This window comes from Pieris brassicae, chromosome 9, assembly GCF_905147105.1.
Source record: "Pieris brassicae chromosome 9, ilPieBrab1.1, whole genome shotgun sequence".
Lineage (NCBI taxonomy): Eukaryota > Metazoa > Arthropoda > Insecta > Lepidoptera > Pieridae > Pieris > Pieris brassicae.
In genome coordinates this window covers 1160877-1185486 of record NC_059673.1, presented here as the reverse complement: position 1 = coordinate 1185486, position 24610 = coordinate 1160877, and the positions used below count along the sequence as shown (strand labels likewise).

General features: G+C 35.8%; 1 protein-coding gene across 3 annotated transcripts; it reads right to left on the bottom strand.

Moving 5' to 3' along the window:
- Nucleotides 1-53: 53 nt before the first annotated feature.
- LOC123714061 (protein CASC3) lies at nt 54-24557 on the bottom strand. 3 transcript variants are annotated; one of them, XM_045668146.1, is made up of 19 exons: nt 24494-24557; nt 24099-24285; nt 23803-23877; nt 23548-23648; nt 21098-21236; nt 19414-19508; nt 16921-17052; nt 15854-16051; nt 14390-14486; nt 11551-11623; nt 10442-10567; nt 9554-9639; nt 9072-9164; nt 8002-8089; nt 7605-7666; nt 7032-7118; nt 6700-6812; nt 5649-5728; nt 54-3396 (listed from the first exon to the last, which is right to left on the bottom strand). In XM_045668146.1, the coding sequence occupies exons 2-19, from the start codon at nt 24186-24188 to the stop codon at nt 3164-3166; spliced, it is 1968 nt and encodes a 655-aa protein (XP_045524102.1). In that variant the 5' UTR covers nt 24189-24285; nt 24494-24557; the 3' UTR covers nt 54-3163. The 3 variants fall into 3 exon arrangements, with proteins under 3 accessions (XP_045524102.1, XP_045524101.1, XP_045524103.1); XM_045668145.1 differs by lacking the exon at nt 24494-24557 and having other exon boundaries at nt 24099-24348; XM_045668147.1 differs by lacking the exons at nt 54-3396; nt 24494-24557 and adding an exon at nt 4002-4082 and having other exon boundaries at nt 24099-24349.
- Nucleotides 24558-24610: the final 53 nt, after the last annotated feature.

Genomic DNA, 24610 nt, shown 5'->3' with positions numbered 1-24610 from the left:
TTTATAATGTAAATATAGTATAAAAAATAAAACACAATTCAATTAAATGAAATTTACTTAATAATAAATAACTAGAAGTATACAAAAGCTGTTTTTGTTATTTTTTTATTTTTTACAAATTTTCAGTTTCAGTTACGATACAATAACAACAATTCTGTGAAATGTTGCCATTTTTTCAAATTTAGCAATACACTTAAATAAAGACTAGTGAACTTACACAGGTAAAGAAAATGAAGTAATTGTCGTTAATATGTCAAACATACTAGCAGTCCTTGCTCAAAGGTTTTGAACATAAAAAATTGTAAAAGCTTTATACCTCTATATCCGCTTCTTTCCTACACGATGTAGATAGATAAACATAGTAGTTTTATAAGCAAGATTTTTCGTATTAATTCTCTGCGATCGATATTTATGTAAGCAACATATCCCTTGTCTCTGCCTAAACGTTTCTGTCATAACCAGCGGTTACAGTTAGTTATTTTTAAATATTTACACTAATGTAACTATATGTTATGTGAGCACAATGTGAACGAAGTATTATAAAGAAAAGAATTGACAAAATAAGTAACAAGAATTTAAGTGATAAAACAGGGTTTACTGTCGTTACATACAAAATAAAACAACTAAAATGGAAAAGTGCTGGACATACCATAACAGCAGATAAATGGAGAAAAATTGTAACACTATAGCAACCATAAAAGAAAATGAGAAAGGCTGTTCAAAAGTTGGGCCCATGAAATCGTGGTAACGGCTGGAAAGACCTGAACGAAATTAGTGTACAATAAAGAAAACTGGAGGTAATTGGGGCTGGCCTTTGCTCGTACGCACACAGAACCGGTTATCGTAGATTTAGAAAAACAATAGTTATAGTGTATATATTTTGTATTTCTTAAATAAGGCTATTAATAACTGTTATGTACTGAGTAATAATACGTTTTATTTTTCCTAAGATATGTAGATTGTTTAAACGACTTCTCAAAATTACCGAGAAACATTGCGTTATTAAAAATTTTTTTGCTTCGATCACCTATCATTTGAGACTCCATTTTCTATACCTACAGCTTGAGTAAAACCTAAACACTTAATAACTGACAAAAGAAAATAGGACAAACCAATATATTGTTCTCCCTTTCTCATATAGATATAGAATGAGATGGCATACGTTCATCAAAGTTCCTCCTCACGCCTGCCGGTGTTAACGCTTAGCTTTTCACTACAGTAGCGGCATTATTACAGAGCTTTGACCTTTAAAACACGCTGCCCATATCTGTACCCAACTGAAGATTTCTTAGAACAGCCAAGAAAAACTTTTATCTACCCTTTAAACGACAAGCTTTTAAAAAAAAGTCTAGTTACAGCACGGAAAATATGGACTTTAACTGACGTTAAAATAAATATTACGTAAATGAAGTTACAACTGATACAAACCTAGTTAGTAATCTTTAACAGCGTGTGTAAAGTTCTGTAACAATAATCTTGTCAAAGAAATTTCTCGTTTATTTTATGGAAATGAAAACACATTAACAGTCAACACAAATCTGTGTGTATAAACTCTACTAAACTGCCGATTGCTTAGTCTAATTAGTAAACAGTAAATCGAGATGTGTTAAAAAGAATTATACTTTTATTCAATCCAATGTTTATGGCTTATTTGTGCCAACTTGGTACAAGGTACATCGGCAGTGTCGTGTAGATGAAAAAGGCACAATGGAGATTGATAGGTGAAAATAATTTAAGTTAATTTTCAATATGATTATAGTTTTATACTTTAAATCACATAGATTGCTGTCAAAATGTCAATGTTACAGAACTTATAAACGTCTTGTGCAGATTACTAAGTATACGTATGTGTCAACGATTTAAAAAAAAAAGTTTTAAAGTGAGAAATGGCAACTCCGGTTAAATCTCATGCAGCCACAGATTACACAATATGCCATCGAGTACAACAAAATGCATGTAAGAGTTGTAAAGTAAGAAATGGCAACTGTTTATTCCCGCGCATCCACAGATTAGTAATCATAATAGATTACAGAATATGCCATCGATTACAATAAAGAATTTTAAGAGTTGTAAAGTAAGAAATAGCAACTGTTAAATCCCGCGCATCCACAGATTAGTAATCATAATAGATTACAGAATATGCCATCGATTACAATAAAGAATTTTAAGAGTTGTAAAGTAAAAACTGGCAACTGTTTAATTCCGCGCATCCACAGATTAGTAATCATAATAGATTACAGAATATGCCATCGATTACAATAAAGAATTTTAAGAGTTGTAAAGTAAGAAATAGCAACTGTTAAATCCCGCGCATCCACAGATTAGTAATCATAATAGATTACAGAATATGTAAACATGAAAAAGTTCGTAGCCACAGATTAGAGTTGAATTTGTCAACGAAAACTTAGTGATACAACCTTCATTAATTTTGATGTTCTATTTTCAAATTACGTAAAAGCGAAATAAATAAAAGACAACAATATTGGTACTTCCATAAATTCAAAATTCATACAATTTAATTATCCTAGTCTACAATTTATCTATTTCAAGGCTATTTAGTTTTAAATTTGTGAGGAAATGTTTTGGGTTTTCCCTTGATTGTTTTTACTGAAAATAATATGGTACAAGACATAATTTATTTTTAGAAAAATATGATTCAATTTGCAGTTCTAATTATACCAAACTTACTTAAAGTTTATTATTTTTCAGTCAAAACTATACAATTTAAGATACCTAACTATATTTATAATTAAAATTTTATAACTATAATTTTGATACCAAAACATTTGCGTACTTATAGAATTTTGTAGTCTACGGAATGAAACTATAGTAGTGATTATAATCTATACATAGTATTGTCTATGTTTTTTATGCACCACTTTAGTTGGATAAACAATGAATTTTATATATCCAAAAATATGTCATACCCCAAAGGGACCTATAGGATCTCACACAATTCGCCAAGTTTATACATTATATATTCTGGAGTATAGTCTATGTGAAACAGTGTATAGAATTTTTTAACTATGGTAAAAGCACAGATTACAAACCTAATTACGTCACTTATGTTCGAAATTTGAAGATTCACTTTATAAAGTTTTTATTTAAAATTCAAAAATCCCTATCTCCTAAAGTACTCATAACACTCACGAAATCTTCCATGTCAGGCCTCCGTTTCTCTTTCCGTCTCTTCTTGACTCTCTTTCTGGCTATCCTGACTCTCCTTCTGCACTTCTTGGATTTCTTTCGGTTCCTGGATTATTTCTTTTGCTTCTTGGACTATTTCTTTCTTCTCTTCCGTTTTGGAATCGGTAGATATTGAGCTGGATGTCAAACTGTTAGGCTGAGAGGAATCCTTACTTTGAGGCTCTAGACTCTTCTCCTTGTCTTTCGCATCTGAATTAAAATATAGTACATATATAAGTATTTAAACAACGAAATCCGTCTAATAGCATTGTTTCTATTAAGGCATGCATCTCTTTCTGTCATAACGTGTTTACGCTATGATAAAAAGAGACACCTAATGATACAACTGATTTAGTTTTTATACAACAATATAAGTGTTCAAACTATACTTTAGTAATATATCAGTATTTCCTCTATTTTGTGTTCATGAGAATTTTAGGAAGACATATATAACACCATTAATTAATATTTAAAAAATCTTACTTAAGAAATAGATTATAGAAAGAAAATACTAGGAATTTGTTAACGAAACACAGTATGATAATTTTCAAAAGTGAATTTCAAATTACAGATAAGTTTCCGATATATTGCCCCTCAGTGGGGGGTGGGGGGGCTCGCGTTAGAAAACACTGATATATACTAACGTCAGTAAAGCTTATATATGCTTGTAAGTACTCAAAATTACTAATCCTAAAAATACTTAGTCGCATCACATTACTGCAACGTATATACGATCTTCTACTTGGGACAAAACGCTAAGTACGACTCCAGTTTGTCAAAAATAAACTACATTCAAATAATACTAACACAACTAAAATAGAAAACTTGGTAAAACTCATGGCTGTTCCTTTACAATCGGGAATTGATCCATGCGAGGTATACCCTCTTCCATAGACCTAAGGGAAATGGGAACGGGGAAAAGGGTTTAATAGGACAAAAGGAATAATGTTTAGGGAGCATTCAAGTATAACGTCACGTAATTTTTGGAGATTCTTGACCCAACCCCCCCCCCCCCCCAACCCCACGAAACTCGTCGTAACGTTTCTGTATCCAATAGTAAAACGTTTCGTGACCACCCCCAGTGACCCTTTATACCTAAAACTTACCATTATGTGATTTACAAGAGGACCCCCCCCCCCAAATTCGTTACGTAATACATGAACTCTCCCTTATATCGTCTATAGATTGTCTATGACAATGATTGTTAAAAAGCATTTTTTACTATTTTCAATGATAATATAACTTATACACATCGTTATTTAATATAAATTAATGTATCAAAAAAGTATCTAAAAACAGTCCAGCTCCTTCCACTGGACCGTATTCAACTGAGAGCCTTGGTGGTCCCTTGGCGATGGATATAGAGTGGTCTCTCTGTATCTTCTACAGCATTTACGCCACTCACACACCGCCAACGCACTTGCGAGCCTTATGACTTTTATTGTCCATGGGCGGCCATGTCACTCCTGCCCTTTTACCCCCTATTCTATACAATAGGACGGACCTATGACGTATCATGATTTACCATAGACAAACACATTACACACACATATAATATGTACGATCAAAAAGTCCAAAACAGTATTATGATGCGCCTATATCTAATAATAATAAATGTCGGATCATCGATTCGACCAATCCGCGACTGTTTCGTGTCACGTGACTGACGAATGGAATTCTATATTCTTGTTTATGGATTTTTTATCTATTTTTAAGTTATTCTACTCCATAACGCCATTTATGGTCATGATTTATATAACCCATTCGTGGATTTTTTGAAAAATTGGTACGTAAAGTATTACGTAAGCACTATAAGGGGGGGGGGGGGGGGGGGGGGGGGGGGGCTCTTTTTTGATTTCTTATTTGGTGATTACGTCAACAGTAATTATTCAGTTTTGTACACATATAACCCACACATCAACTCCTAACTGGCTGACTGCTTTGTTTTGTTTTACTTTCCTTAGTTAAATTTGTTTACCTACCCATTTATGTATGTACTTTTTGTTACCACTCAAAATAACTCAGTCCAAAACCAGTCTCCCAATACCTTCTCAACAGTAATCCTATTTATTGTTGTAAATGATATATGGGAGAAAAAAAAATTGTCTATGCTTCAAAACGAAATGCATTTTCAAGCAATACTACAAAAAAATCATACGTTTATGCTTGCTTTACTGACGAGAGGAGAGGGGGGGGGGGGGTTTAAAGTGCAGTAAACTGCTTACGTAAACTTGAACGGCCCTCACCAGCCTTACGTATGTATGTCAAAAACTTATTGATTTTCTCAGTTAGGGGTTAGTCTCGCCTCTGAATATTAATATTATCCTTAAACGAATCATTAAGATTTTCTTATAAATAGACTGCACCAAGTTAACAGTTATCAATTTTTTTTTATACACTCATGAAATTGTACTTTTTCGACAGACATTAAAATTAAAAAAAAAAAAAGTCTAGCATCTTACCGTGAGTGGCCGGCCAAGGTTTTCTGACAAACATATTCTCCACTATACGATCTATGTTATCCTTTTCCGAATTCGGGGGCCTGAAAACACAATCAATGTTTATTATATCCATATAGGCGAGACCATCGAGACGGGAGCCTCTTTCTGCCAAACACACACACACATATATAACTAAGGAACACAAAATAATAATCAAAAGAGGAGTACATTTTAAGTGTGTAATGTGTAACACACACATATGTATGAAAATTTTTCACACACAGATTTTCTTATACTGTATGTATTTTTGTTATTTTATTGTAATTCGGGAGTTTTGAGCGTAATTTTTGAAGTGAAACTTCTTTATCGGTGTTGGAAACAAATTATCGTCACATTTTCCCGTTAAGTGTCACATTTTTCTTTTACGTGTCACATTTTCCGTTACGTGTCACATTTTCCCGTTACGCGTCACATTTTTCCGTTACGTGTCACATTTTCCCGTTACACGTCACATTTTTCCGTCACGCGTCACATTTTTCCGTTACGTGTCACATTTTCCCGTTACGTGTCACATTTTCCCGTTACACGTCACATTTTTCCGTTACGTGTCACATTTTCTCGTTACACGTCACATTTTCCCGTCACGCGTCACATTTTTTCGTTACGTGTCACATTTTTATGTTACGTGTCACATTTTTTCGTTACGTGTCACATTATTCCGTTACGCGTCACATTTTTCCGTTACGCGCCATCTATTTCTTGCTGATTCGAAGAGACGCTTTCACGGTTGATTCGAAGAGATTCGTAGCCATTAATGATAGTAATAATTATATTACAATGAATGAAATTCTGTAATAATCTTAGTAGTGATAAGGTAAAATTAAATAATTGTATTATTTGTATTCATGTCTATGATAATGAAAGCCTTTTGTTAAACTTTATCTAATTTTACTTTATTTATTGAACCTACGAGGTCAGGGATGAGAGTCGAGGGTTAGACAGAAGGCCACCACTGCTCTACTGTCTACATGGCAATATTTTTAATTCCTAAGGTAATTTTTTTGGTAAATACCTCTCGGGTATAGCAGGCCTGACGATGGGAATGGCTGCGGTGGGTCTCCTCTGAGGTCTGGGCGGCTGCTCCTGCTCGCTACAGCTGTAGTACGTTAGGCCACCCGGGGCTGGCTGAAAATTAAAAAAAACCATTTCAGCCAACGAAATTCGCCGTTCCTGAGATCGATCGCGTTCAAGTTTTTATCATCTCCGACTGAGTTTATAGAAGCTAAACCGGAATGCAGATACAGATGTTGCCCACCCGCGGCCCGTGGATACTTAAAGCCAGAAGGCTAGCGAGTGCGTTGCCGGCCTTTTAAGGATAATAATTATTTTACCATTTATACTTACATAATTGTGGTGCGGATACATTTGATGAGGCGGATATTGTGGAGGCTGGTACATCGCTCCGCCGTACACCGCCCCGCTACCGCTTTGCTGAAATTGCAGCGGTTTTTGATTAAAATAACATAAGTGTGTAATGTTTACACTTATAGACTTTGCAGTTATCGTAGCGTGAGGAATCCTGGATTCGATTTCCGAAGTCACAATGTTGCTGGTACGAAGAGACGGCTAATTGTCATTAAGGAAAAAAATAGACAGGACAAAAACACGACTGTCCCATGACCAATGGGTTAACGGACTATAGTTTAACGTGATAACATCAACAAAACCTTGATAAAATGATTACAAACTTTTCTAAATAAAATTGTATCATTTTTATTGCATAGAAAGGAGTGAATCCTCGGACGCATAGGCCAATCGAGTAGACGAGAGATAGATGTGGCGCAAGCGTACAATGAGCGTAACGGGACAATGGGACAATGAGCGTAAAGGGCCAATGAGCGTAACGGGACAATGGGACAGTGAGCGTAACGGGACACTGACAGATTTATTAGACGTCACGTCAAAATTACAATTTACCTGCATGTACTGTGCGGGCATCATAGCGGGCGGCGCATATGCTTGTGGCGCTTGTATTTGACCTGAAATGTTTCATTATTAATTGATACAACAATTCTCTTTTGTAACACTTTGAGACAATCTTCCATCTCATTTTTCATGAGACATCATGTAACATTAGATCTGGCCTATATGTAAGTTAAGTTATATTCTAATTAGGATATTTACATCCTTATTAGAATAGGCACGATGCCGTCGACACCGTGCCGCTCGTGTAAAAGAGCCCTAAGTGTGTCAAGAGTTTCTGCAAGATTATTTAGATTAGAGTCACTTACAATCCAGAGATTAAATATCCGCGATCAGCCTTCGTTCGTGACATCTAGCTTTGATCATTCTGGCTTGTAATTAAAAATCTTACCAATATTGTGTGGCTGCGGCATATTGTGCATGGCGTGATGCCCGTGCGGCACCATCGGCTGCTGCTCCATCAGCCCCAGACGAACTTGCTGGAAAACAGCCACGAATTAACAAATGTAGTTAAAAAAATGTGTGCGTGTAGGGAGTGAAACTTCTTTATGACCTTATTTTTCTGCAACTTTACAGAAATTGGTTAAATAAAGTTACATTAGATAAAGTTTAACAAATGGCTTTTATTATCATAGACATGAATACAAATAATACAATTATTTCATTTTACCTTATTACTACTAAGATTATTACAGAATTTTATTAATTGTAATATAATTATTACTATCATTAATGGCTATGAATCTCTTCGAATCAACAAGAAATAGATGGCGCGTAACGGAAAAATGTGACGCGTAACGGAATAATGTGACGGTAAGTTTCACTTCAAAATTATTTTTGGACCTGTATATTTTTGTTTAAATAACTGTTAGTTAATCGTATTCCAGAACGCGAATCAAACTTTAATCAACTTTCAAGACTTTCAAAAAGTACTTTCTAAAAGTTTGTAAGGTAAATACAATTTTGTATTATTAAATCTGTGTTTTGTATTGACACATTCAAAACTAGTCTCAACACTAGTGGCGCTACAACCTTTTTAGGTCTGGGCCTCAGATTTCTGTATCTGTTTCATGGTCCTTTGTAAATCTATTAGGCAAGTAGGTGATCAGCCTCCTGTGCCTGACTCAACTCGTCTTTATGGGTAAGGCAAGCCAAACCTCACGTCGCAGTTCGAGCGACTGTTAAATGCGCAAATAATAAATCCATTGAACCTACGACCTCAGGGACGAAGCTCGCTGAAGCCGCTAGGATAACTCTTATGATATAAAAACCTAAATAACAATATGGTCCATATTCCTATCCGTATCACAAGTCACAGTCTCGTCTTGAGCGCTGTCAAATATCAACAGAAAAAACACCTTGACAGCTCCTGAAACTAGATTTCAGTTCGGGTGACGAATTTCTCGAATAATCAATATTATTTTCTATTGAATACTATTTCAAATGCAGTTTAAAAAATACCTGCTGAGCGAGCGGTTGATTGGGTACCGGCTGGTGAGGCGGAGATGGCCCGTGTCCTTGTTGGGTTGTAGCATTCGCGTTACGTAACTGGGTCTAAAAATATGAACAAATACATATTAGATTAACCTAAAAACCCCTATTTGTATACCGTACAGACTCGTCTGTCTAACATATGCCTACAGCGAATCGTATCTTTTTCCGGCCATACTATATGCAGAGGCTATGAGAACATGGAGAAACTGATCGTGGTTGGTAACACAGAAGGCAATCAGGTGGACTTCCACCAATCAGATGGACCGATCGAGTGAAAGACTCAACGTCCTCAAAACTGTACGCTGTCATAGAGACGCGCTGGTCTAGATGCGTCGTTGCTGACCATACATGAGCTGCCGATTAAAGAGACAGTATACAACGAACCCCCTGTGTCCCATGCCTCACTGTGGGGACAATAAACCTTCAAAGTAGTTGGATTGTGATATTACCTGATGTACAACTTGTTGTGAATGCATTTGAGCGGCCGGACTGCCTTGTTGCTGTGTATTATTTTGATTAGCACCCGGTGCGAACTCTGGAAAATTGAAAAGTAAAATGAGAAACAGTTACATAACATCGACGTACGTATACGCGTACGTATTCGCAAACGTGTACGTTCAGGCACACTGATATAGTACTCGTCAATAATTGTCAACTCAAGTAATCTTTTATTGACCTTCGACCTGAGACTCAAAAGTCAAAGTAAAACTTATAAAAAATAACTTTATTCCTTAAGTACACTTATGAACGTCAGCGGAAAATATGTTAAATTCATTCTCAGTTTATATTTACTACCAGTTCGCAAGTCAAGGACATAGAGCGGGAAAGAACTGGCAAGAAACTCTCCGCCAATCTTTTTCATCGCCAAGTTTTGAGTCATACAAACTGTTTGAACTGGAGCAAATCCGTCGTCAAATTTATAAAAGGCTTTATTGATTAATTTCGACTATTTAGTGATAATTCTTTAATGTCGCTTGGGATCGAATACAATTTCCATATAAGGAGTGGTTTATCTTCTGGAGCCTGGTTGGTCGTAACCGTGCTTTGTTTCCCGTTCCTCACATCAACACCAATTATGAAAAAAACTCAATTACGTATTGCTCGACTTGAGCTATCGCAGTGAATGCTTATATTGAAGTATTACGAACATCTAAAGCGTGATCACCTGCATCATGAGCACACCCCACACACACCCTCAAATACATACCTTCACACACAATCACACAACAAAACCGAATGAGGTATTATTTAGTTAATTGATTTTTCCTTTCGTAAATGTATTCTATCTTTGACATTGCGATAAAGACTTTTTAATACAATACATTAATTTCCCTTACCACCGTGATGCCTAAACTGGTTCTGATGATTTGATTGATTTTGCTGTTGATTTTGAGGCGAATACGGTTCAGCCAACGGCCGTTGTCGTAAACTACTGTACCGTTTGCTGCCACCACGATTTTCACCTGAAAAATAAATATTAAATTTAATTATTTAAAAAAAAAATCACACAAACATTTATCTCTTTCTACCAATTATTAACAGACACACAACACAAAAAACAAAAAGATAATTGAATTAATTGAACAAATAACACACACATGTATACTTTATCGTCAGTCAGTCTTAAATTTTTCAATATACAGGGTGTCCCAAAGTTATGGGACATGAATGTTAAGTACCTTAAATATCGGAAGACTTTTTAAAGTTTTTTTTTTTAAGTCGGTTCGATTCACAGACGAGGCAAGTAGTTTTTTAGAAAGTCTTTGAATGCAGAATTAGTAACTTATATAGAATATTTCCCTGTATATTATAGCCTTGAATAGTATATTTCTAGAATTTACTTCTTGTAAAGAGCCTCAGTAGGTATTTTTTTTATATATTGTCTGGAAATCACTTAACACCCGTTGCCTTAGGGAGCGTTCAATTATTACGTCACGCAATTTTGGAGATTCTTCCCCCCCCCCCCCCTCCACGCCCCCACGAAACTCGTCGTAACGTTTCTGTATCCAATAGTAAAACGTTTCGTGACCACCCCCAGTGACTCTTTATACCTAAAACTTACCATTATGTGATTTACAAGAGGACCCCCCCCCCCAAATTCGTTACGTAATACATGAACGCTCCCTTATATCGTCTATAGATTGTCTATGACAATGGTTGTTAAAAAGTTTTTTAGTATTTTCAATGATAATATAACCTATACACATCGTTATTTAATATAAATTAATGTATTAAAAAAGTATCTAAAAACAGTCCAGCTCCTTCCACTGGACCGTATTCAACTGAGAGCCTTTCGAATCGTCGACGTTGGTGGTCGCTTTGCGATGGGTATCTTCTATAGATTTACACCACTCACGTACCGCCAACGCTTGGATCCCCCCCCCCCCCGCCCCTCCACATTCTACTTTATACTTGAACGCTCCCTTATGAAAACAAAACTTCTCACCTGTCCCCTGTGGGTTTTGTTGATTTTGAGCCGGTTTCTGTTGCGATTGTTTACTGGCGCTACTTTGCGCATTCTGTGAAACAACACACAAACTATACAAGACATAAACTATTATTGAAACTACACATCTTTTCTTTTTTCATTTTTTCATAGAAGCGGTGGCAAACGGGCCACCTCACCTGATGTTAAGTGATACATCCCATGGACACTAAATGCCAGAGGGCTCGCGAGTGCGTTGCCGGCCTTTTAAGAATTGGTCTCTATTCCCCGCTAGAAGATCGTAACCTTTTTTTAAATACTTGATGTTAAGTGACACAACCCATGGACACTAAATGCCAGAGGGCTCGCGAGTGCGTTGCCGGCCTTTTAAGAATTGGTCTCTATTCCCCGCTAGAAGATCGTAACCTTTTTTTTAATACTTGATGTAAAGTGATACATCCCATGGACACTAAATGCCAGAGGGCTCGCGAGTGCGTTGCCGGCCTTTTAAGAATTGGTCTCTATTCCCCGCTAGAAGATCGTAACCTTTTTTTTAAATACTTGATGTTAAGTGCTACATCCCATGGACACTAAATGCCAGAGGGCTCGCGAGTGCGTTGCCGGCCTTTTAAGAATTGGTCTCTATTCCCCGCTAGAAGATCGTAACCTTTTTTTAAATACTTGATGTTAAGTGACACAACCCATGGACACTAAATGCCAGAGGGCTCGCGAGTGCGTTGCCGGCCTTTTAAGAATTGGTCTCTATTCCCCGCTAGAAGATCGTAACCTTTTTTTTAATACTTGATGTAAAGTGATACATCCCATGGACACTAAATGCCAGAGGGCTCGCGAGTGCGTTGCCGGCCTTTTAAGAATTGGTCTCTATTCCCCGCTAGAAGATCGTAACCTTTTTTTAAATACTTGATGTTAAGTGACACAACCCATGGACACTAAATGCCAGAGGGCTCGCGAGTGCGTTGCCGGCCTTTTAAGAATTGGTCTCTATTCCCCGCTAGAAGATCGTAACCTTTTTTTTAATACTTGATGTAAAGTGATACATCCCATGGACACTAAATGCCAGAGGGCTCGCGAGTGCGTTGCCGGCCTTTTAAGAATTGGTCTCTATTCCCCGCTAGAAGATCGTAACCTTTTTTTTAATACTTGATGTAAAGTGATACATCCCATGGACACTAAATGCCAGAGGGCTCGCGAGTGCGTTGCCGGCCTTTTAAGAATTGGTCTCTGTTCCCCGCTAGAAGATCGTAACCTTTTTTTTAAATACTTGATGTTAAGTGCTACATCCCATGGACACTAAATGCCAGAGGGCTCGCGAGTGCGTTGCCGGCCTTTTAAGAATTGGTCTCTATTCCCCGCTAGAAGATCGTAACCTTTTTTTTAAATACTTGATGTTAAGTGATACATCCCATGGACACTAAATGCCAGAGGCCTCGCGAGTGCGTTGCCGGCCTTTTAAGAATTGGTCTCTATTCCCCGCTAGAAGATCGTAACCTTTTTTTTAAATACTTGATGTTAAGTGATACATCCCATGGACACTAAATGCCAGAGGCCTCGCGAGTGCGTTGCCGGCCTTTTAAGAATTGGTCTCTATTCCCCGCTAGAAGATCGTAACCTTTTTTTTAATGTCCTTCATATCGACTCTTGTGGTGCGGGACCTTATGTTACACAATTTCCTAATACATAGATATATACAAACAACATCTGTTATAACGGAATCGAAGGAACTACTCGTAAAAACGATGACGAACAAAATCAAAGGTACTTAATTGTTATTAATATTATTATTATTAACTTGTTTAATTGTTAATTAATTAATTAATTGTTATTAATATTATTATTATTAATATTAATAATAAGTACCTTCGACTTCGACATAACCGGTATGTTGTAAACGATACCGTAAACACGAGGTTTTGACTGTATTTTTATTCCTACATATAGGCGAATAGGTCTCGCCTCCCCTACGTTGTTGTTCGTTCGTTTTACGTGTATGCGATGGCACTAAAGGTGAGTTCATTACAATCAAGAGAAACCCAAGGTTTCGTCAGGTATCTCTGAGTGCATACAACGTGGAATTTTGTATATTGTACAGTATTGAGTTGAAACTACTTTGTATTATTTATGAGTTGCTAGAAAACATAAAATATATATAAAAATAACTTTAGAACGATAAAAATAAACTATTTTTTTTAAACGTGCGTGTGCGTGTACGTCGACGGGTGCGTCCGTTAACACTCAGTATTGGAGCGAGGTTGACAGATGTAATTTAAAATTTAAAAATAATAAATAATTTAGCATTGCAATCTCACGTAATATAATTTTTAATCCGCCCAAAAACACTTATTTATATACTGCTTAGCAATAATTCTTATTTTTATTTTTTTATTTTATGTACATTTTTTTTTCTTCTTCGTTTATACTGCTAACTTTTACTATTATTATTTATTTCTACTAAGTATTACAGTCTTATTTGGTTTTTTTGCGACTGAGGCGCAAATTATCTGCTGTGGTCTCTGGCAGAATGACCAGCGCTGTGGAACAACTCTGCTCTTCAGCATAATGCTGAGCCACGGCCAATTACAATCACAGCACACACGCATTACACAATTAAACCTTTTTCTTTAAATTGTTATCTCCTATTATTATTTTTTAAATTATTGTTATTTTATGTGTTTTGTTAGTTATAAATGTTATGTCTATGTCTATTATGTCTAGCATTGCTGCGATCTCCAACAATAACGGCTCATCCACAGACTACATTAAAAATGACTCGATTTTACGATCACTTATAAATAACATATTTCTTAGTTTAAGTTATATAATAAAAAAAATTGGTAAAAACCTGTAGTGGGGCTGGTTTCCTCTTAGCAAGATCCGTGGACACCGGCGCCTGCTGTCCGATAGTCGCATTCACTTTACGTAAGGGTTGACTGTTTTGGCTGTAAAATTTAAAAATCATTGTTACCACGAGTACAATTATTTATTTATATTGTCAAGTATGTAAATTAATTTGAATAAAAAAAATTATATGCCTCAGATTTATGATATATATTTCAAGATTTGTCAAACTAATAGGCAAGTAGGTGATCAGCCTGTGTCTGACTCATATCGACTTTTTAGGTCTAAGGCAAGCCGGTATTCCTCACAAAAATGTTTTCCTGCACCGTTCAAGCAGTTTTAAATGCGCACATAGACAGAAAGACCATTGGTGCACAGCCGGGGATCAAACCTACGACTATGACAATGGCGCGTATCACAACAAATTTATTAATATACAACGCAGAGCCCAATCGTATACCAATAAACTTCCTTAAAGTAATTTTAAAATAGATTATCATGTCAATTTATGTACAAATTATAATCTTAAGGCGCGCTGGAGTGAGGGTCAACCAGTTTTCGTCTCGGGCTGCAGTGGCCCATGTCTCGTAGTACGCTGCAGCCCTCACCAAGGGTAGGATGTATGAGAAGGGCGCGAATAAGAACAGCACCAGAAGGGAGCATACGCCCTGAACGGGTCAAAGCTCACCAATCTCGAGGGAGTGGAGATCAACCACTTGAGTGAGTGAGTGAATTGAGGAACGACGTTTTTACTTTGTGTAATTTTGGTTGTCGATTGGAGGAGTTGCTGTTTGTTTGAAATTAAAAGTGAGTTTTGTGTAATTGGATTTGTTCAAGTGAAACTTCTTTATCGGCTTTGTAAAAATGATACCGTCACATTTTTCAGTTACGCGTCACATTTTTCCGTTACGCGTCACATTTTTCCGTTACACGTCATATTTTTCTGTTACGTGTCACATTTTTTCGTTACGCGACACATTTTTTTCGTTACGTGTCACATTTTTTCGTTACGTGTCACATTTTCCCGTTACGCGTCACATTTTTCGTTACGCGTCACATTTTCCCGTTACGCGTCACATTTTTCGTTACGTGTCACATTTTCCCGTTACGCGTCACATTTTTCCGTTACGCGCCTTCTATTTCTTGCTGATTCGAAGAGATTCGAAGCCATTAATGATAGTAATAATTATATTACAATTAATGAAATTCTGTAATAATCTTAGTAGTGATAAGGTAAAATTAAATAATTGTATTATTTGTATTCATGTCTATGATAATAAAAGCCTTTTGTTAAACTTTATCTAGTTTAACTTTATTTAACCAATTTCTGTGAAGTTGCATATGGTAGATCATTTTTCGAAAAATAAGCTCATAAAGAAGTTTAACTTCTTACGTGTGTACATAGTACACGCACACATTTTTAAAGTTATTCTGTGTAATTGTAATTATATATAATACTTATACTTACTTGTTATTAATAACAGTGGTTATAGTAAGGTTCTCCAACGGCGGCATCTTCTCTTTGGTGGACGTGTTAGCCTTGGCCACAGGATTGGGTCTAGATTTGGCCTTTATGGACGCGTTTCGTCTTAAGGAACCATTCTCCGAAGAATCGTTTGAGGCCGGTTGGGATTTTGAACGGGGCCGTGGGACACGAGGTTTTCGTCTGAAATATGTTTTTTTTTTAATATTAAATAATAATAATAAAACGCCAATATGTTGATGAAATAATTGTTATTTCATAAAAGTTCTTCAAAATAATTTTATTATAATTCTTAATTAAGATCCGAAAATATTCCAACAAAAATTCGTGTATTGAACTGCGATTTAAAAAAATATGATTTTTCATATCTATACTAATATTATAAAGATGAATGTATGTTTATAGGTTGTTGGACCTGAACCGATTTCGATGGAATTATAGACGTTGAAACATACTCGATTTAAATTTTAAAAAAATCGTCTACACAAAAAAACGCCCAAATTTATATTATACATGCTTCAAAAGCGCGATAACAAGCATCTTTAAAACTACTAAATCAATATTGATAATCTTCAACAACACACACTTAAGAAATTTATTCATAAAAATATCACAAACCTCGATGAAAAAATGTGACAAGCTCAAACTAAAACTTATAAAAAATAACTTTATTCCTTAAGTACACTTATGAACGTCAGCAGAAAATATGTTAAATTCATTCTCAGTTTATATTTACTACCAGTTCGCAAGTCAAGGACGTAGAGCGGGAAAGAACTGGCAAGAAACTCTCCGCCAATCTTTTTCATCGCCAAGTTTTGAGTCATACAAACTGTTTGAACTGGAGCAAATCCGTCGTCAAATTTATAAAAGGCTTTAATGATTAATTTCGACTATTTAGTGATAATTCTCTAATGTCGCTTGGGAGTTTGTTGTAAATAATACAATTTCCATATAAATGTTCGTAGGCGTATACGTCGTTCTGTTTCGAGTATTATACTAGTACGTACACACACATAGATTTTAGTCACCAATATCAAACATGATTAACTTACCCGGGCTTATTAACCGCGTTCAGTTCAGGGAAATCAGAGGGACTGGGGGGTTTCTTATGGGCTGCCTGAATCGCTTGCCTCTTATATGCCTCTTCATCTTCCCACGTACGAGTGTATTTATTCGGTCCGCGTCTGAAATTACATACATTATACACACGTCGCTACGCTTAAATGCAGTCATGCACTCATGCAATGGCTAATATAGTAAAGGTATACTAAATATTCAAGCAGAATGGCTTTATGATGGCGACTCGATATTTTATAGAGCAGGGTCCAAATGGGTGGTTCACCTGATGTTAAGTGATGCCAGTGGGCAAGTGTGATGCCGGCCAAAGTCGGTATTCAGAATTCAGAATCGAGACGTGACTCAAATTGTGACGTAATAATCGCATTGAATGTCAACATATGGGTCTAGATTCTGAGCTCACCGTTTGTTGGCAAGTTAACTAAGGACTCAGAAAGCGGTTTAGGTTAGGTTGCGGGTGTAGGTTTTGTAGCGCGGTTGCGGGCCCCGCAGCGATTTGTACGTAGTCGCGTACGCGTAGTGACGCGTTTGTGCACGTTGGTCAACAAGATGGATATTGATATTGAAGTCGATCTACTAATTACTTATGAGATAAGAGCTTAGAAGAGTATAAGTATAAGAACTTGAAGCTCAAAGCATGGGAAGATATCTACGGTCTTTTAAATAATGTTTTTTTTTAAGTATACACACAAGTTTATGGCGATCTGGAACTCAACTGATCGTTAAACCGCCCGTATTGATATAAAACCCCAAACCACCACCGCGGTGGGTTTGGATAGAAACCATTTCGTAAGTCCTTAGCGTGAGAGTCAAGGCTTATGACTGCCGAACGATATTATAGTTGAGAATTGTATTTATAAAAATATTTTGGCATCTCTTGAATTTTGTTCTTGCTTGCGTGCTTGTATCGTGAATTGAGGCACGAATTTGAGATCGATTGATAAAATAACGTAAAACAAAAGATGAAGTTACGTCCGTTACGTTAAGAACGATTTGTCTTATCACAATCATACATTCTCACACTACGAACTGCTTATTAGCGTACTTTAAACGTAATTTTTAATTTGTTCCCTTTAGTTAATCTCTACTATCTATGCGTGAAAAGCATTTAAAATAATCTAGAAGCGACTCTATTAAATGTATATTATCTGTTGTGTATAGCAATCATTGCAATCGTCTCTTTCCACAATATAGAAAACACAATTTGACAGAAAGAGACAAATGAGCAATGAAAAGCGTGTACAGCGGTTTTGGATAAGATTCCGTGTCGAGACTTGCAAAGAATTAGGACGAGTATTTAGTCTATACTTTGAATATTATCTTTATGGTGCAATGCTAATGAAGCAGTGAAAAATCTATATATTTATTCATTTGCCAGATTAGACATGCAAGCGTTCAACTAACCGCCACCTTCTAAACCTTTGTACGCAAAAAAGAAAAATATCGTTATATACTATCGCAAGTTTACAAGATTCGTAGGATTATGTCAATTAAGAAAAAAAACAGTAATCGCCCACATATACAGTAGACAACAGGGTGGTAGGTGCGAAGGTAACATCGCGTTATATAGGGTACGAAAATAGCGTTAGACGTTAACGCGTTAGGGAGTGTTCAAGTATTACGTAAAAATGAGGGTGGGGGGGGGGTTCCTATTGTAAAACGTTACGATGCGGAGATTGAATTACGCGTTATTATATACACTTTCCACTACATAATGGATTTGTATATACTTTTCCTATCCTGACATTTATTAAAAAATCTCCCCCTCTTAATAAAACAAAGGCAAAATTGAAAAACAGTGTTACTAATAAAAATTGAAGTGGAAAAGTCAATCATGGCCGGTGTTTCTGATGATTGATGGGACAAAAAGACCCTTATTTAAAATGGCCAAGTGGGAAGACAAACTAGTAAACTCCCACCAGACAGCTGGGAAGATGAAATAAAATCAGGGAAATATTGGAATCTTAGATTAAAGACAAATGAAAGAATTTTGAGGCCTTCACTTAGTCGGAGGTCATGTTGTATTATATATAATAAACTTAATGTAATCTCTATTTTAGTACACAAACAAAGGCTCTTCTTTTTTTTTACCACCGCCCTCTATGCCAGAGGACTCGCGAGTGCGTTGCCGGCCTTTTAAAAATTGATACTTTTCCTGAAGGAACCTGAGTCGAATTGGTTCGGAAATACTTCAGTGGACAGCTGGTTCCATATGGTATGTGACATAAACTGCCTTCAGAAACGTTCAGTCGTGGAACGGCGGACGTCGAGGTGATACGGATGGAATTTTGTATTCTGCCTTAACGTCCGATGATGAAACTCAGCTGCAGGCATTAATCCGAACAACTCCTCTGAACACTTCATGGTGAATGCGTTAAAAAATGCAGCACCCCAAACCCCAAGGGATCAAGGGAAATTACTGATCTATAATACCAGAAAAATGTTCTTGCGTATGTGTGTATGCTTACCCATAACGTCTATTACGCCTCGCGTGAGGCGGAGCGTCCTCATTGCGAATATCATATCCATATATTGATACCAGCTCATCCCTCGATTTTGGCATCTGAAATTATTAAATCTCATTTTGACATCTCTATACAAATATACAAAATTATCGTGTCACTATGTTCGTTCCCACACTCCTCCGAAACGGCTCGACCGATGCTTATTAAATGTCTTTGGTTAACATAGCTTTTACACATTGAAAGAAAACAATTTTTTAACTACCGTGAGTCATTTTTGCAAAAACCCGTCATCTTTTAATCGACACCAACTCCGGGGAAACAAATACAGATAACACAACTTTCTCTACAGCTGTGATACTTTTTGACATTCAACACATTAAAATTATGTCAATAATTATAAGTTTTTAATAATAATACATAGCTTCAATCCGTTTAAAAAGTGTTTTCTTACCATCTTTCAAACCCCTAAGTGATAAGGGCAGTCCGCTCCAAAAAATTTTTTTTTTTTTAATTTTTTTGTGATACAGCACACAAAAATACATACAACCCTTAATTGAAACAGTAATCTACGATCAACCTATCTTTTAGAATATGTTATTTTGATTAAACTAAAAATTTTTTTCCAGAAAATACATATATACATGGCAAAAACGACATTTGCCATGTATATCATCATATTACGTAAAAAAGAACTATGTGAGTATAATATTTTCACTCCATATTACTGACTGACAATAAAATATTAGCTTAGACTCATGTAATGTACATACTGAAGACAGGGCCTGTTTGGTTATTCTCGGGTAGTAACAACGACAATGTAGGTTATCAACGAGCTTATAAAACTAAGAGCTATATTGGGCTAGTGGCCTCAGCATGTCACACGTGAGCGGAAGTTACGATCCCCGACTGTACACCAATGGACTTTCTATGAGCGAATTCAGCATTCACCCGAACGCTGAAGGAAAACATCGTGAGGAGACCGACTTGCCTTAGACCCAAAAAGTCGACATGAGTCAGGCACAGGAGGCTGGACCTACTTGCCTATTCAATTCGCAATGAATCATGAAACTGATACAGAAATCTGAGGCCCAGACCTCAAAGGTTGTAGCGCTATTGTTTTTTTTTACTGTCTACTTCAATTGTCACACATTTTAGATGAAAGATTTTAGAGATGTAAAATTTGCCGTAGGTTTAGTACTATGTATGATGTGGTACACTTTAATAAATAAATAGCAAAAAGTTTGGGCGAACAGCGAAAGTTAGGACGATAGCTAATGAAGATACGTGGTCCATGCCTACACCCTTGCGTAAATAGGCTGTGAGGCTATATTAAAATTATTTTATCCATGACGCTATATTCCACGGTATAAACGTCAGATTTATGTAACTGTTATAATAAGGGTTGATCACCTACTTGAGGTGATCAACCCTCATGTGTCATACACACATAATTTGTGCCAGAATCACCGTCCACACACCATATTTGACGTTGACTGGTCACATGTGGTCAGAGTGCAGGTAGTTCTAGACTTTTTGGAGTTGTGGACGTACGGGGCTAGTTAGACAACTAATATTATCCATATATGGAGCACACTTGATAGGATAACACTGAGAACCTAAAAACGCATAAATGGAGTCCAAAAAACTAATATATTCAAATAGCAATTGAATTTAAAAATTATATTACCTGTTCGTTTTCATTAAATTTGTCGTGAGACCATTTATTAACTGTTTCGGATTTGCGAGGCGCACGACGTCTCTCAGCAGCCGGCTCCTCCTTCTTCTCGGAGGTGGTTTCTGATGTCGTGTTGCTTGATTCTTCACCACTGTAAATGTATTACGTGATGCTGATTATATCATTAACATAGTACTCATTCATCTTTCTCTTTTCAACACAGTTTCATTATCGGACGTCAAGGCAAAATACAAAATACCATCCGTATCGCCTCGACGTCCGTCGTTCCACAACTGAGCGTTTTCTAAGGCAGTTTTTGCCGCGCACCACCACTATGTGGAACCAGTTGCCCACTGAAGTATTTCCGAACAAATTCGACTTAGGGTCCTTCAAGAAAAGAGCGTACCAATTCTTGAAAGGCCGGCAACGCACTTGCGAGCCTTCTGGCAATGTGGGTGTCCATGGGCGGCGGTATCGCTTCACATCAGGTGAGCCTCCTGCCCGTTTGCCTGCTATTACATTAAAAAAAAAACAGAGTAAACACTATTTAACAGAAAGAAACGTGTTGTATGATGGTAAGTCTGAAACTAAAAACTAATGTTTTTATTTTGTACCGTCAGTTTTAGGATTATAATTATATGTTGTTGTTAGTCACAGCATCAATGCTTTAACATATCCAGAAATATATAAGAAAAAGAAACATTACTTGTCCTCATCGTATCCCTAACTTTCTTAAATTATCGTGATTATTCTTCTTTTTACTTCTTTCTTTCTATTTTCAATGTATCATCTTTTTAGGTTAGTTTGTTTTTTTTTGTCTTAATAACGGTGTATAACATGTATTTTTGCACTACTTGCCTATGTTATGTAATTTAATACATTTTTATTTATTTTTTTCTTTACTTTCAGTGGTTGCCTGAAAAAGTTCGCTCGAAAGCGATAAGGCCGCCAGTTGCTCTCCTTTTGATTTAATTGTGTTTAATTTTTTTTTATTTTCTGTAGTGTAACGAAGTGTTAATAAATAAATAAATAAAGATATCTGTACATCGGCAAACGTGCATAAGGAAAGCTTACATATATTCTACTGTACGTGCGTATGTCTTAAACGACTGGACCGATTTGAATGATTTTTTTGTATGCGTTTGGGTGCAGCCCTAGATGGTTTAGATTCACAAATCAGCCCGTCAGATGGCGCTGTACTTTCATATTTTGCTTAATATCCTAATCGCTTGAAATATCATGCAAGACAACGTCCATCGGGACCGCTAGTACTTACATATATATAAATATTATGTATACATTTCGTAGATTTTAAATTAGTATTTTTTTTATAATTTACCAGAAAAACACAAAGTCCAAATCTTTTTTAAGTATACAACATATGTAATAAACAAATTCTTTTTAACAATTATTATTTAAGAGGCACTTGTTTGCCACAATCCAAACAACTATACTTTACATAATTCTTTCACAGTTGCTTTATAAACACTTATACCATATATGAGAAGTATACTATAAACCACAAAGCAGATGGGAATTGAAACTATTTTAATTTGTATTATAGGATCTTAAGGCTTCAGTAACTCCAAAATTGCTTAAAAATTGTCAGGATTGGTATCAACTACTGTTTACCAACAGGTAACAACATCAATAAATCAAATGCATGTTTATTACTAGTTTTTTCTAAACTATATAAGTTTTACTTATTACCACATGTACCAGGTGTGGATGTAATGTACGTAAAGTTTTCATACTTAACTTCAGAATGATATTATTTTTACAGAGGATTTTAAAGCTTCGCTCAATTTGAAACAGACAGTAAATTTATAACTAGGCTACAAGTTCTAATACATTGGAACCATTCAAGTGGAAACGGAAAAAGTAACTTTCTACATAATAATATTGAATTACCTACACGTGAATGAGCAGACGGGTCGACGTACGCGAAATATATATATATGAACAGGTTAATTCAATATTTCTATCGGCACCATTATCCAAAAAGTAAGTTCAAAGATAAAATTCTTAATGTGTGTCTGTGGTTATGATTAGTGTGAGACTATACGGTTTAAGTAATTAATAAAAATCAATGTAATAGTTTAAGTTAAAGTAAATAAATAAAATGTATTAAATATACTAGAATTTATATATTATACCACTATTTATACACAAATCAGACAATAAAATAAAGCAAATGATTTATTTATTAATCATAAAAGGAGTTGAAAGTTATCTTAAAAACCTGTTTGTATGACCTAGATATAAATTGCATTGAAGTTCAGTATTGTTTCAAAATTTAATTTTGTTTATATTATGTAGATTCATATTCACATTCACTCTAAAACTTAATCTATTCATTACAATTATTAATGAATGATAAAATTATTAAATAAATTTATTAGATGTTTCTTCTTTGACAAATCTTCTTTTGTAAAATGTTAAATTTCCAAAAGATTAAATACCTGGCCGCTGTTCGGTCATCATGCTCATAAAATGTTCCCCGTTTAGGAATGTACTGCGGATTACTTCGGTCCTCATCATCATCTACACGCTTCTCAGCTTCCTGAAAATGTTAGATAAATGTATAAAGTTTAAGCATTGATAATAATTCTATAACAACATACAACTTGGGTATTTTAGAACAATAACAAGCGAGCTGCTAGCTCTTTGTAATTGTAGGCATTAACGTAAAACCATTGACTGTATACTAAAATTACCTGTGCTTCCGGATCTCTGTCAGAATGTTCAGCATCACTACCTTGGGAATCATAATCCGATTGTTGAGGAGCATCCTGAAAATCGTTAGCTACTTTCAACAATTGCATTTTAACTACACTGGCAATAATTAGCGAACTAAGGCTTAGCCTAAACACTGGTGAACGGTATTGACCTCAATCCAGAGAAATGGTCAAATGAGCATACCGACACGCGAGCGCGGGAGAAAGTACGCGATCGTAATACTTTTAGTGACTAAACGAAAGTTCATTGCATAAATTGCAAGCGTTTAACTTACGTTTCCAGAATTATTTTGCTCGATTTCTTGCGAAGCATCCGAATATTCACCCGAATCATCCTGCTCACGTCTTCGAGCTACGGACGTCATTTCGCCGCCCTCGAGATTTACTTGTAAGACTTCCAGATTGAAGCCGTTGCCACACAATATGTGAACAAATTATAGACCTCTATTTTTTTATCACCACCTGGTTCAAGCGAATATGAAAGAATGTCAAATGAGAACTGAAATAAACAAGAAAATGTAGCGGCCATAAAAAATGGGTTCCTATATACGAAGTTGTTGTACTAACATAGACGCGTTTACAAATTAGAAAAATTTACTTTTTATTGAATAAGTGTATTTAATAAAAAGTATTGTATATTAAATAAAATTTTAAATTTAAAAAAAATTACCTTTTCGATTATAAATTCAAGAAGATTTTGATTGAAAATACGATTATTATTAGCGAGATGGAAGATTTTGGCGTGAAATGAAGTGTAAAATATTGAATGTAATTATATTACATGACA

What these genes read in the sequence shown, in the direction of transcription:
- LOC123714061 (XM_045668146.1), bottom strand. Translation starts at nt 24,188, where the DNA reads ATGACGTCCGTAGCTCGAAGACGTGAGCAGGATGATTCGGGTGAATAT. An exon ending in AACGCGGTTAATAAGCCCGG is followed by an intron (nt 16,052 to 16,920) that starts GTAAGTTAATCA and finishes AACATATTTCAG; the next exon opens with ACGAAAACCTCGTGTCCCAC. An exon ending in GCCGCAGCCACACAATATTG is followed by an intron (nt 7,667 to 8,001) that starts GTAAGATTTTTA and finishes GAAACATTTCAG; the next exon opens with GTCAAATACAAGCGCCACAA.